General features: G+C 37.4%; 1 protein-coding gene across 4 annotated transcripts in view; it reads right to left on the bottom strand.

Annotated features, from left to right (window-relative positions):
• Positions 1-14,983, bottom strand: part of ARAP2 (ArfGAP with RhoGAP domain, ankyrin repeat and PH domain 2) — a 200,215-nt gene that overhangs the window by 102,530 nt on the left and 82,702 nt on the right. For all 4 annotated transcript variants that reach the window (XM_060012718.2, XM_060012721.2, XM_060012720.2 and 1 more), the window contains exons 10-15: positions 14,422-14,537; positions 11,253-11,452; positions 7,771-7,856; positions 6,346-6,528; positions 3,589-3,763; positions 2,979-3,113 (exon numbers count right to left, since the gene is read on the bottom strand). In XM_060012718.2, the coding sequence (XP_059868701.1) occupies positions 2,979-3,113; positions 3,589-3,763; positions 6,346-6,528; positions 7,771-7,856; positions 11,253-11,452; positions 14,422-14,537 (895 nt within the window). The remainder of the gene's footprint in view (positions 1-2,978; positions 3,114-3,588; positions 3,764-6,345; positions 6,529-7,770; positions 7,857-11,252; positions 11,453-14,421; positions 14,538-14,983) is intronic.

The following is a 14,983-nucleotide window of genomic DNA, read 5'->3' as shown; positions in this document are numbered from 1 at the left end:
TGAATCACTACATGGTACACCTGTAACATATACAATGTTGTACAGAAACTATACTTCAATAAAAATTATATTAAGTCAGCTGTGCTTTTACACTGGTAGTAATGTGATTAGAGAAAAGCCTATTTATTCAACAAATATTTATCACATGACTACTAAGTGTGGACACTGTTTTAGGCACCAGAGATTTCATAATCCTGAGTAAACCAGAAAATGCTGCTGCCTCAATGAGCTTTCACTCCAGAGGGGGAGAGAAACAAATCAAAGAAGGAAGGATCATTTTCATGCGATGAGTGCTATGATAGAAATAAGCAGCACACTATGAAAGAGAAGAGCTGACAGTGGGTGCACTCTTTAGTGGGCTGCCAAAGAGGTCTCTCCAACCAGGTAGCACTGAACTGATCCCCCAAGAGATGAAAAGCAGTCAGGCTGGGGGAAGTGCGCTCCTTGCAGAGTGAACGGCAATCACAAAGGTCCAGAGGAGGCAGAAAAGAACATGGCATGTTGCAGGAACAGACAGGAAACGAGTGTGGCCAGGCATGCAGAATAGGAAGGAAGGATGTGAGATGAAAGGGGGAAGGTACGAGAAGGTCTTTAAGGTCTTAATAAGGAAGAGAGTTATACTCTGTCATGGGAAGCCATTAAATGTATTTGAATGATGGAAATACATGATCTGATTTACATTTTCAACAATCACTAAGACCCTTTTGGGGAATGGTTTGGAGGGAAGCTAGGGCAGATATCGGCAAGTAAGCGGGGTTGGGGCATGGGATGGGGGTGGGCGTATTACAGCCCAGGCAGGACAGGATGGTGGCTGGAGCTAGGACCATGTTAGTGAAGATGGAGGGTAGCCAACTGATTCATGGTCTATCCTGAGTCTTAAATGAGAGACACATTGGATGGAAGAAATGAAGACCATCAAAGAATACCCTGTCATTAGATTATTTTCCAATGAAATCATTTCTGTGTGCTGCATGGTTAAAGTACAAAAGTTCAGTTTCCCATTACTTAAAACCGAATGCTCCAAAATGAGAAAATATCCCCAATGAAATTACATATATGGAGAATGCACTGGTTTCTGTTTTTTGAAGTAAATTTTAACAACAAAAATCCATAGTTAACTTATAAAAGATAAAAAGGAAAGAATGATTTAGTTACAAGTTTAAAACATCAATTCAGTCCTCAAGTGATTAAGAAAAACAATCTATTTTAATGAAATATTAAAACAAACTGGTAAGTCTATAAATATTACAACCAGAATTGCCAAAAAACAAATAAAAGCTTATTTTTAGCGTGCAGAGTACTTATGATATATTGAGAAGGTTTAGGAAGAAAAGCTTATATCTCAAATTCCCTATTTCATCTTTGTATAAGTGGTTTGAAGGGTGGATCTAAGATATCCTACAATTTAGAAGAAACATTCTAGAAAGCTTGTACACTTATTAACAAGTACATTAATTGCCTTGTCATTCAATTATTTTAATAATGACTATCGCCAATTCACAGATTGTTCTGATACTTTTTCCCTCCTGATCACTCAACTTTCGACTACTTAACGGTTAAATATAGACAAGGAGCAATGGAAGATGAGAAAATCTCTGTAAAATTCGTTATTTATTATTGGTTAGATTGAGTAAAGGAAGACAATAAAAACCACTTGCTGAAAGAACCAAAAAAAACCTAAGCTCAAAGAATAAAAATGCTCTGCCATCTAGTGTCACCCAGCCATCACACTCACCAAAGCCAAAGTTTTACAATAACAGTTATAACACAAATCAGATGTAAAACTCGGCTTCATGTCAAGTTCCTCCACTGTTCATGTGAAATCAGCATAATATCAACTATCTTGCAGAGCTTTTATGAGGATTACAATGAACATAAAAAAGCGATGCCTTACACATAGTACATGCTCACTAAAGGAGAGGTACTGTTTACAGGAAAATCTAATAAAGTATACTTAATCTCAGTACAATTCTGCTTAGGGTTACAATTTTTTTTTGGAAATAAAGCCTTTAACTGAAATAATCACTTCAAGTGCATGAGGATCAAGATTAACATTCTACAGTGAGTTTTTCATCCTATTGTTCCTTTGATCGAGTAATATAGCTGGATTTTACCACCTAGGGAATTACTAACCAGGCTCCCAAGCCTCTGAATATCCATCATCAACTGGCCTGTACAGCTTAATCTCTCTTAAATTCTCTTTGCTCCAGTGAGACAGAGATCATTACAGTTTCATGCCTACGTTTCTAAAATTAGTTCAAATGTATATAGCAAGAGCATGAGGCCTCTGTCTTACTCATTTTCGTATGCCGAATGCCCAGCACATGCCTGATTCAAGGAGCTGAATGGATAGGTGGATAAATGATGATTCTGCTAAGATTAATGCCACAAACCTACTATGATTCTGCTAAGATTAATGCCACAAACCTAGAATGGGTTGTTAAATCAAATTAATTCACATCATTTTTTTGAAACCATGTTTAAGCTTTATTTTACTTACACAGACACACACACACACTTATCATCAGAACAAACTGAACTACTGATAGAACATCCTGATAGAATACTGATAGAATATGTACTGAAAACTTGTCAGTTCTTCCTACATGTTGACATTTATCTATATTATCTCCCCAGTTAGGGTTTCTGTCCCGAATGGAAGGGGCTAAGTTTCACATTTCTTTGGAATAACCCTTAAATCCTGAAAACAGAATTGGTTGGCCCTGAGGTAGATGTCACTGAATTTTGCTGAGAATTCACTCAGCATTCCAAACCAGTGGTAAATCTTTGCTGCAGTGCATGAAATAATATCTGTGCCTGGAAGCATTTATAAAACCTAAAAAAAAAAATATTTCTCTACCGCAAGATCAAATCTAACATATTAAGGGAAAAAAACAATCAAAATTTAAACCTAATTGTTTTGATAATGAAATAAAGTTTTACCAGATAACAAATCTAAAAGGAGCAAGAAAAGATACCTTCGAGGAGTTTTTTTTCTGAAGAGAGTTTAGAAGCTGCAGCAGGAGCCTGATACAAAAAGTCACAGAGGAACGTCGACTGGGAGGACTCTTGACTTAATCCACCTTCAGCATGTATGTCATGTTGAGGGAAATCTAGAGAAGTTACAGAAATAACACATCTGAAATCTGAAATGTAAACAATTTTCCCTTTGCTTATAAATATGTAGGTGAGTTTTGAGGTAGAAGAAAAACTACTTCAAATATACCACAGAATAAATATACAGAGATATTTATTTTACTTGGCATAAAATTTGCAAGTAAGCACTTCAGTTGTATTTATTAATCATGCATGAAAATCAGATTTAATTTTGGTGAAAATGATTATGTGGGATGAACTATTTTAATTTCCCATTTATAAAATTAAAGACACATAAAAGATTTATTTCCTAAACTTTCCCTTTAAATGAAATAAAACACGGGTCTTGATAAGCATCATCCGTCTTTTTGGTAATTACATTTTCTTTTCATTCTGATGGTTTTTCTGATTTGAGAAACAAACAGATTCGTGCTTCAGTTCTCTTGGGGATATATAAGGAGAGATCAGGCTAGTGAAGGGATAGGGACTAACCTGAGAATTTGTTATGGTAGAGAAATTCCATTTGCAGACTCTGCCCCGCCTTCTTGGCCAGCAGATAAGGGGTGCTATGCTCAGGGTCACCTGTTGCACACATGACATCTGCTCCACTGAACAGCAAAGCCATTGTTTCCAGAACATCTGGTTTCACCACAGCAGCACACAGAGCCTGGTCAATAAAAGAATATACAATTTGTAAGTGAAGAAAGTATGATTCTAGCTATTAAAATGTGTGAAAGTCTGCCAATTCATTTATGAGAGGAAGTCTGTATTCTTTTTTTTTTAATTTTTATTTATTTATTTATTTATTTATTTATTTATTTTGGCTGCGTTGGGTCTTCGTTGTTGCATGCGAGCTTTCTTTAGTTGCGGCGAGCGGGGGCTACTCTTCATTGTGGTGCTCGGGCTTCTCAGTGCGGTGGCTTCTCTTGTTGCGGAACACGGCCTCTAGGCGCGTGGGCTTCATTAGTTGCGGCACGCGGGCTCAAGCTGCTCTGTGGCATGTGGGATCTTCCAGGTGCAGGGCTCGAACCCGTGTCCCCTGCACTGGCAGGCGGATTCTTAACCACTGCGCCACCAGGGAAGCCCCCGTATTCCTTTTTAACAAATAAATCTAATAATCATTATGCCCTGAATTAACCAACAGACAAAAAAAGGCCTGCTCTACATGAATTTAAATTTCAACCGAAGATGTCCAAATCTCAATTCATTGTTTTGTTGAATTCAAATGTTGTGATGTTCCAAATCTTCAAATCCGTCATATTTGCCATGGAAGATATTTTGTATGTTTACATACTATGACAATGGCTGATGCTCAGAAAATTCACAATACTTCAAACGTAGTAAGGAAGTATCCACTAAATGTTTTGTTATGTCATATGAATGTTGTATGCATATATGTCTGTATGTCTGTATTTTCCAGAGCAATCGGGATGTGAGGAATCTTTAAATTACCGTTATGCTTTGGGAATTTGAAAGATGTGTACAAATTCAGGATCTTTCCTTCTGGAAGGGAGTATAGGTAGGGAGGAGGAACAGCAAGCAAGACACAATAAGACATGATTGACATGATATACATCATCATTGTACAAACAGTAAAACTCCTGGAACATGATGTTTTTTCCTTTGAAATAATAAGCTGCCTTCACAACTTTTCCCATCCCCTCTTCTTGCTTCCACACTTTACTGGCTTTCCATTTGCTTCTGAACTCTGATTTGGCACCCTGATTCCGTCTGACTTCTTAGCCTTGGGTTCACCATATTCCTCCTTCCTGACATGGTGCACCTGGACAGATGACTGGTTAATTTGCTCTCTGTAATGCAACTTCAGGACAATCACTTGCTGATTATCCCAATGGGCAGCTCAGAGAAGAGCGTACAACCAAGAAGTCCCAGGACACATTTCACAGCTCCAGCCTAGAGGGTCTACTACTAAAAAAGTACTTATCTTTTCTACCATGGTCTAGCTAACCTCTACAATTTCCTTCACATCAGAATCAAGAAGCCTAAATTCTTGTACCTGACTGTACTAATTTGCTAGGTGATTTGGGGCAATTCCTTCTCATCTCCGGGTCTTAGTTTTTCTGCACCTGCGAAATGAGGATACTGGAAAGTGAAACAGCTAACATCCCTCCACTGGGATATAGCCTCTGACTGCTCTCACAATCTAATCCCGCGTATTTCCTCTCATTCTCTCTCTCATTACCCTATTCTTTTCCTTTACAGTGTGCTGCATTTGCTGTGGTATATTTATTGGCATGCAGCTGTTTATGGTCAATCTCCCCTGCGTGCAGATCACTCTCATGAATAAAAGAATCACATCTACTGTTTACTACAACTGTACCCCCGGAACCTAAAAATGAATTCAGCAATGAGTGAGTGTGCAATAAATATCTATTCACCACAAACACTCAATGGAGAAAGGATAGTCTCTTCAACAAATGATGCTGGGAAACTAAGTAACTACGTGCAAAAAAAAAAAAAAAATGAAATTGGACCCCTACCTTACACCACTCACAAAAATTAATTTGAAATGTATTAAAGACTTAAACATAAGACCTGATACCATAAAACTTCTGGAAGAAAACATAAGTGGTAAACTCTTTGACATCAGTATTGGCAATGATTTTTTGGATATGACACCAAAAGCACAAGCAACAAACACAAAAATCAATAAAGGAGAGGCGGGCAGGATGCTTAACAAATCCTTTGCCAAAAGGGCAACATAAAATGGTCACAAGAAGACCTGGAATAACTCAACCAAAGGCAAACGACACTTCAAATCAATGGCACTAAACAAACTACTGCTTTTAAAAATAAATTAATTGAGTAAATGAAGTTAATTTTGGTGATAGCAAGTCAACAATGTACTGGCTGAAGTTATGTTCAGTATCCTGTCCCTAAAATGGGGAAAATTGTCGAAGTTTTAAATGGTGTGTTTTAATGGCCTACGTCAGATAGAAACTACGTCAGATAGACGTAGATAGAAATGTTTTAATGGCCTACGTCAGATAGAAACTACGTCAGATAGAAACTTCAGTTAGGGACAGAAGTTTATTCGCTATTGATAACGAATCCTCAAGTGAAATGAAGGAAAAAAAAAAACAATGGCACAATCTCACAAAAGGAAATAAAATTAAACAATAATATTATGCAATAGCAAAAAATTTTTTTTAACTTTTTTTCAAAACCCTTGGCATATATTTAAAAAGACCTTAATATCCATGTTTTCTGTTACATTTCATTGGTTACCTTATTTAATTCTTCCTTGGTAAGAGATGCCCAAAGGGTTTTTCTGAATCTTCCTTCTTTGTATTTCTGAGTGATAAAGTTTTTTCTCTTTTCTACTGGAGAGTCCACGTGTAATTCTTCATCTTTTTGAAGACTACCAGCCCAAAAGTCATTAGCTCTTTTGTTTCCAATGACAATAAAAAGCTGAATTATCAAAAAAAAATAAAACATATCAATTCACAAAATGTATTTGAATCTGCAGAAAACTGACTCACATGACATTAAAGCATAGCTTGGTACAAAATATGCAAAATACAAGACCCAACTTTTTCCAGAAGATGGAGTGTGAAAGCAGATACTATTTCTATTTTAAATAGTCTAACTGCTCGTAATAGTGGTAACAGAATAGCTAGAAAAGAAACTGCAAGCAACACAAATTGCAGCAAAAGCATTATTACTTTTTTTTTAACATCTTTATTGGAGTATAATTGCTTTTCAATGGTGTGTTAGTTTCTGCTGTATAACAAAGTGAATCAGCTATACATATACATATATCCCCATATCTCCTCCCTCTTGCGTCTCCCTCCCACCCTCCCTATCCCACCCCTCTAGGTGGACACAAAGTACTGAGCTGATCTCCCTGTGCTATGTGGCTGCTTCCCACTAGCTATCTATTTTACGTTTGGTAGTATATATATTACTTTTTGAAGGTAGCTCACATTGAGACAGATTCATTTAAAATGGCTGAGTAGGTGGGCTAATGTGGTTGACAGTGAGTGGTACAGACACCTGAGCAGAGAATGGATACAGGAGACAGCAAGTTAGACATGATCTCAGTTACTGACAGAGCATGGCCAAGATAAAGAATAGTCGATTTTGCCAAATGTTTTCATTCACTTTTCTGATATTTTATCCATGCTGGGTTAAAAAGAAAGAAAGTCAATTCTGGCTTTAAAAAAAGCTGTCAAGCCTTTAAGAGTAGTTATTACTATTTTTTTTTTTTTTTTTTTTTTTTTTTTTTGCAGTACGCGGGTCTCTCACTTTTGTGGCCTCTCCCGTTGCGGAGCACAGGCTCCGGACGTGCAGGCTCAGTGGCCATGGCTCACGGGCCCAGCCGCTCCACGGCATGTGGGATCTTCCCGCACCGGGGCACGAACCCGTGTCCCCTGCATCGGCAGGCGGACTCTCAACCACTGCGCCACCAGGGAAGCCCCAAGTAGTTTTTACTATTAAAGCTCCTTGTATTTTTTATTTTTAAAATAACTGTCTCATTTAGGAAGCATTCGGAAAGTTAAAGTAGAAAGTTACTACTATCAAACAGGCTATAAGCCATTTTTATAATGTGGTGAGAACTTGATCAGAGAGCTCTTAAAGTAACCACCCCACCCCACTGCACACCTCCTCCTGGACCTCTGCTGACCACCACCACAGTCAAGTCGGACTCACCTCAATGAGTTCATTGCTCCAAATGCTGGCATCCATTTTCAGACTTCTAACCTTGGAATCTTTTGGTCCTAAAGATCTATGTTGCCCTGAAGTCAAAAAACAATTGATTTCTATTTGAATTTGTATGTAAACTTTTTACCTTTAAAAGAAAAGTGTATATGTACGTGTATAGGTATGTGTGGATTAATATATCTTTTGAACTTAAAACAAACCAATACCTACTTTCTACCCTACAGTAGTGGTGGTAATCATACAGGAATCATAACCAACCACACTGAAGATAACAGAAATCACCATCACCACCCTGTACTGGTATAAAATTACACTTTTAAAAAGTGTGTATACATGTACATGTGTGTATATGTGTGCGTGCTTATGCATGTATGTGTGCGTGTATGTATGTGTATATATGTATATATATATATTTTTCATTGTTTGGTAATTAACTAGAAATTGTAGGTCACTGAAAACATTTTATAATGGGTCTGTGTAAATTATACCTATGTGAGTGAATACAGATATCATCCCTTTACTCTTAAAAAAAACTAGCTACAACTGTAATAAATGCCTACTTAAAAATCTAAAGTCGATTCTTTATTCTACTATTATGCCTGGAAGAGAATGCCCAGCATTCTACCATAATCAATTTAATTCTGCTGTATAAATCATCATTCAGCCATTACTGGGCATTCAGGCATATGTCAGACTCTTTCTAAGCTGAGATAGAAAAAAGGTATATAAGACATCATCCTTGATCTTAAGGACCTTTTGCCTAATGTGCATGAGAAAGCTCATTCCTCTCATTACTTTCTCTACATTACATAGGTTCCTTTCCTCCATTCTTTGAGAAGGAAACTACTCAGAGCACAAAGCCCTAGAATTACCATGGCAAGAACCTGCATAGGTTTGCACTTATGAAGACTACAGAAAGGCAACACCAAAAGGAGTCAAGCTCAAAAGCATGCAGGAAGAAGGGATGCTGGAGTAGCCTAGGAAAGAATCTGACTTGAGGCAGCAGGAAAAGAAATAATGTGGAGAACAGATTTAGAGATATTCAGAAGATAAAACTGATGGGACCTGGTGGGCTTTAAGGAAAGAGGAAGGGTCAAGAGGGTCTCTCAAGGTTTAGGCTTCAGTGTATGGTAGATAGTATTGCTTCTGACCAAGATTTGGAATATAGGAGAATATACAGTTTAATGTAATGAGCTGGGCAGCAATGAGAGCTCCATTTTATCATGTTAATTTTGAGGTATCTTGGGCAAATCCAAGTTGAGGATCTAGCAAGAGCTATAAGAGTAGAGTTTCCAACAGAGTGAGAATCCCCTGCTTAAAAATGAGTATTGAATTCAAATGACAACCTCACTCAGGAACATCAGAGTGAAAGAAAGCTTAGGATATAATCCAAGGGAACACACATATTTTAGGAGCAGGCAAAGGAAAAGTAACCTGGAAAAGGATGACCAGAGTAGTAAGAGCACACTAACAGAAAATGGTGTGTCGGAAGTTGTGGGAGGATGGAAAGTCACTGAGCGACAGATTGGTCAAGAGTGTCAAATACTGCAGAGAAGGCAGAGAAGATAGGAACTGACCACACAGAAACTGAGAGGTAAAATACACTGGTAAATGTGGTGAAAATATTTTTACTGGAGGCAAGAGAAACGAAGACTGATTACAGGATGCTGATGATACACTAGGAAGTTAAAGAAATGAAGAAAACCTGTGCGGACCACTACGCTTGAAAGTGTCTTGTCTATGAAAGGAAAAAGGAACAGAGAATGATACGTAAGAGAATAGTAAGTTTTCAGAAAGCTGGTGTTAACAGAATTATGCAAGTTTATATGCTGAACCAAATAAACCATAGTTCAATACAGTTGTCCCTCGGTATCTCGGATTGGCACTAGGACCACCCACAGATACCAAAATCCGAGGATGCTCAAGTCCCTTGTATAAAATGGCCATAGTATCTGCATATAACCCCCACACATCCTTGTATACTTTAATTCATGTCTAGATTACTTTTTTTTTTCTTTTTTTTTTTTTTGCGGTATGCGGGCCTCTCACTGTTGTGGCCTCTCCCGTTGTGGAGCACAGGCTCCGGACACGCAGGCTCAGCGGCCATGGCTCACGGGCCCAGCTGCTCCGCAGCATGTGGGATCCTCCCGGACCGGGGCACGAACCCGTGTCCCCTGCATCAGCAGGCGGACTCTCAACCACTGCGCCACCAGGAAAGCCCCCCTAGATTACTTTTAATACCTAATACAATAAAATGTTATGTAATAGTTGCTGGTACACGCAAATTCAAATTTTGCTTTTTTGAACTTCCTGTAAATTTTTGTTTTTCAAATATTTTTGATCCACAGTTGTTTGATGTAGAACCATGAATATGGAGGACCAACTGTACTTACACAGAGAGTGAATAAGTGACAGGGTGAGGATCCTGAGAAGAGAGGAAAGGAAGGGAACATATGTAGACAGAGCAGCCTTAAACAACACAAACGCTATCTCTTCCAGTGAGACTGGAGAGGAGAAGAGGTTAGGAAAAAATACGAAGTCAAGGAGGATTAACTGATGCTTTTTATTGATGTAGGTGATCAGCTCAGTGTGATGAGAAATGTGGTAGCACAGAGCTCTAGAAAAGTCTGAAGGGCTTGAAGCAGCTGTCCTGTCTTTGCTCTGAGGTGCTCTTCCTCTGCATTCTCTCAGTGAAACCTGTGCTCAACACTATTCCTGCCCTTATCACACTCTATTGCAATTACTATTTATATATTTGTGCAGGAAATGTCATGTCTTGTCTTACAGAGCATTTCAATTCCCAGGAACAGCACAGTACCTGGTAGAGCTGAAAAGCTGAAGGAAAGTTTAGGTTGTAGCTAACTTTTTCCAAGACCTCCACGGTCGCATACCTAAGCTAGGGTCCATTCCCTCTACTCACTTGGACAGCTGTCTTACCTCCCAAATACAAGGAGCTGTCAAATAGTTTGTAAGGTATAAGATCACAAGAAGAAAATTAGTCACAGTACTGGTTACTTTCATAAACTTCAATACACCTGGAAAACGCTTCTATATAAAAATTCAGATCTGGTGAACCAAGATTAGAGCACAGAGCAGATTGATGTGAAAAATAGATCTTACAAAATATGACTGAGGAAAAGGGACAAATCATACGAAGTGCAAGCGTGTTCAGGGTGCATTCTGAAACACATTCATCCAAAACCTAAAAATTTCAGCACTGTCTTTTTAAAATCCATACATGGGCCAGCAGGCACAAAAGAATGATTACATGCTTAAAAATCAATTTTTATATTTAAGTCATGCATAAGAGAAGTTTAGAATGATATTTCTAAATTTGATTTAAATGTAATAAATTTTCTCTGTCTTTATTTTTCATAGCCATTAGGTGGGACACAGTATATACGACACTAAAGAGCATTCAGTGCCAATCTGTCACCAAACAGTGATGAGCATAACTTATCACTAATTACCTGCACACTTCTTACAGATGACAACACAGAGATTGATGGATGCCCAGTCAGGATTTGGGGCTTTACAATCTGCACAGCTCCTGTTGGACTCATTGAACCAAATCTTCTCAGCTACTTCATAATCAGAGAGAGTTTCTGCTATCGATTGCTGCACAGCTTCAATCCACTCTTGTTTCTCTTTTTCAGACTCGGCTGTAAAGCTGAAACAATGAACGTTTCTGCATTATCGATCTCCCTTGTAAAAGCCAATTAAGCAGTATGTTCAGTTTGCATATTCATTTCACTCATAAATTAAACACCTGCTGAAAAATATGCCTTCCAGGCGGTTGGAGTCTTTTCTGTTAAAAATCATCTCATTGAGAAATCTATTTTTTTCCTTTAACTTTCCACATTGCTTATGACTTTGTTTACCTATCTTGAACCAAAATTAACATACACACTTTTCTGACCAGAATATAAAAATCACCTTGTTAGGTCAAAAGCTTAAAAGAGAAGTCATGCTTCCTAAGCAGTGGTTACATAATAATCAATAAGAGACAGGCAGAGTTTCAGGACCATTGGCTTATTTTGCCAAGAAAATATGCCATAGTCTGAAACTAAGTTATCAAAAACACCCACGAGAAATTTCGATTTTTTGTCTTAAAAATAGATTCTTGTTTTTAAAATAGAAGAATGTCCAGATGGCTTTAAGAAACTGAGAAATCAAAAAAGTTTTAAGTGATTACTATTCTAACAGAATTCTAACTCATTTTTAGCCATGTAATTCTTAGTGTTTATTGGGTGCCTGAGTGAAGGAATAAAACATTAAAACATCAGTTCACTCTTTCAAGAAATATTTACTGCGTACTTATAATGTGCCAGAAAATGTGCTACATACAAGTGCTCCAAACTCAGTCAATGACCCACAAAATGATGCTTAATACTGAAATTTTCTGTTCTGAAGATGAAAATGCTTTGAGAGACAATGAAAACAACAGAGGATTAACATTTTCTATGTAATCTATAAAGAAATTGAGTGGCCTACATGGATTATATTTTTTGAATCACTTCATGGTCCCATCATCACTATAATATTGATAAATTCCTTAGTGGTTTCTGCTTCTCTATAGAGATTGGTCAGAGCCCATATGGTACAATGGAAAATACACATTTGGTCTTAGTCCCTGGTTCCTGGTATATAGTTCCCCAAACCCTTGGAATACCCTGAATGATAAAAGTCCTTTATACGCTAATGAGATAGCTTGTGGCTGAAGGCTAGACAGCTTCAGGATGGGAGCTGGTCAGCAGAAGACCAAGATGTGACTACAGACTTGGAACTTTCAACCAGCCCTACCCCGTGACCTCTGGGAAGGAGAGAGAGGCTGGTGGAGTTAATCACCAATGGCCCAGGATTTCATCAATCTTACCTATGAAATGAAACCTCCATAAAATACCCCAAACATGGGGCTTCCCTGGTGGTGCTGTGGTTGAGAGTCCGCCTGCCGATGCAGGGGACACGGGTCCGTGCCCCGGTCCAGGAAGATCCCACATGCCAAGGGAAAAAAAAAAAAAAATCCCCCAAACAACAGGGTTCGAAGAGCTTTCAGGGTGATGAACACATTGAGGTGCTGGGAGAGTGGTGCACCCAGAGAGTCATTACAGATTATTAACACATATTAAAAACACACATTAAGTTTTCTGTTTCATTGTCATAATAAAGCAATTACCAGAGTGCCATAATACAAGACATGTATCAGAATGCTAAGGTATTTGATCATACGTGCTATGAGATCCATTAAATTCAGCAACATTTTGAGCTGAGGTTACTTTTAGGAAATCACGGAGCAGTTGTAATTAGGGATTGCTCTTAAAGGACAGACTGTATTTGGTTAGGCTAAAAGAGGGCAAAATAACAATACAGCTTAAAGACAATGTAATCTCTCTTTTTATTTTATATACCTTCAAAATAAAGTAATTTTTCACATGTTTCTGGATCAAAAATCACCAAGCCTTCTAAGAAAAAGAGGTATTATGAAAAGAAACTACACAAATCTCATGAAATTAGTATCTTTCAGGTTGTATGATTATTCAAATCACTTTTTCAAGGTGTTATTATACACTGGATAATAAATTACACGATATGAAAAAGTAAAAACATAAACTTTTTCTTTGTTTCAGGTGTACAGCAGAGTGATTCAGTTTTATATATATATACATATATTTTTTCATATTCTTTTCCATTATAAGTTATTACAAAATATTAACTATAGTTTCCTGTGCTATACAGTAGGTACTTGAATATAGTTTCCTGTGCTATACAGTAGGTACTTGTTGTTTATCCATTCTATATATAGTAGTGTGTATATGTTAATCCCAAATTCCTAATTTACCTCCCCAGCATCCCCTTTGGTAACCATAAGTCTGTTTTCTATGTCTGTGAGTCTGTTTCTGTTTTGTAAATAAGTTAATTTGTATCATTTTTTTAAGATTCCACATATAAGCAATATCATATGATATTTGTCTTCACTTAGTATGATAATCTCTAGGTCCATCTGTGTTGCTGCAAATGGCAAGATTTCATTATTTTTATGGCTGAGTAATATTCCATTGTATATATATATATACCACATCTTCTTTACCCATTCATCTCTCCATGGACATTTAGGTTGCTTCCATGTCTTGGCTATTGTAAATAGTGCTGCAGTGAACACTGGGGTGCATGTATCTTTTCAAATTAGAGTTTTCTCCAGATATATGCCCAGGAGTGAGATTGTAGGATCATGTGGTAACTCTATTTTTAGTTTTTTAAGGAACCTCCATGCTCTTTTCCATAGTGGCTGCACCAATTTATATTCCCACAACAGTGCAGGAGGGTTTCCTTTTCTCCACACTCTCTCCAGCATTTATTATTTGTAGACTTTTTAATGATGACCATTCTGACTGGTGTGAGGTGATACCTCACTGTAGTTTTGATTTGTGTACCTCTAATAATCAGTGATATTGAGCATCTTTTCATGTGCCTATTGGCACATTTTTATATACTGGCTAATAAATTATACAATATGAAAAAGTAAGAACATAATTTTATTAAGTATCCTATAAGAAGTAAAATCACCACTGGCAACGTACAAGGGGATCACTCAAGATTTCCTGTAGTAGTACAAACAAAAAATGTTTAAATATAACTTACCTAAAACTCCTATAGGGAGTGATTATTTCAAAAGACTGCTTCACAGTTCGGTCCACTTGCTTTACATTTGCTACATTCATAGGAATTATGGTAATACCAAGTCCACTCTTAAAATCCTAGTTTGGAGAAAAACAAAAAAATTATAAACAAAAATGTGGATTTTTGAAAGTGCATTTATATTCTCTAAAATTTAATAAATCTCATCAAATTTTACTACAACATATAAAGATGGAATTATTTCATTAAAAATGGGTTGAGAGTGGTTTTATAAAAGGTAGTCACTTTCAATACATGGTAACACGATAGCATTTGAAGCTTGACAGGCTATTAATAAAGCAAGGGTCTCTTCACATGAAACATAAGTTGACTAGGACATAGATCTTGAACTACATATGCCTGTTAACAGTTAGGCACTTTTTCACCTTTAGCCATTTAAAAAAGGGAACTAACAGTGAACTAACCCTTACCATGTGCCCAGCCGTTTTCCAGTTGGGGGAGCCAGATGACACTGTGAGGCTGGTATAATTACTATTTAGATGAAAAGAAGGGAAAACCGAGGCTC

Source organism: Delphinus delphis, chromosome 5 (assembly GCF_949987515.2).
Source record: "Delphinus delphis chromosome 5, mDelDel1.2, whole genome shotgun sequence".
In the NCBI taxonomy this organism is placed as follows: domain Eukaryota; kingdom Metazoa; phylum Chordata; class Mammalia; order Artiodactyla; family Delphinidae; genus Delphinus; species Delphinus delphis.
Note: the sequence above shows the minus strand (reverse complement) of the source record. Positions and strands in the feature narration are given on the sequence as shown.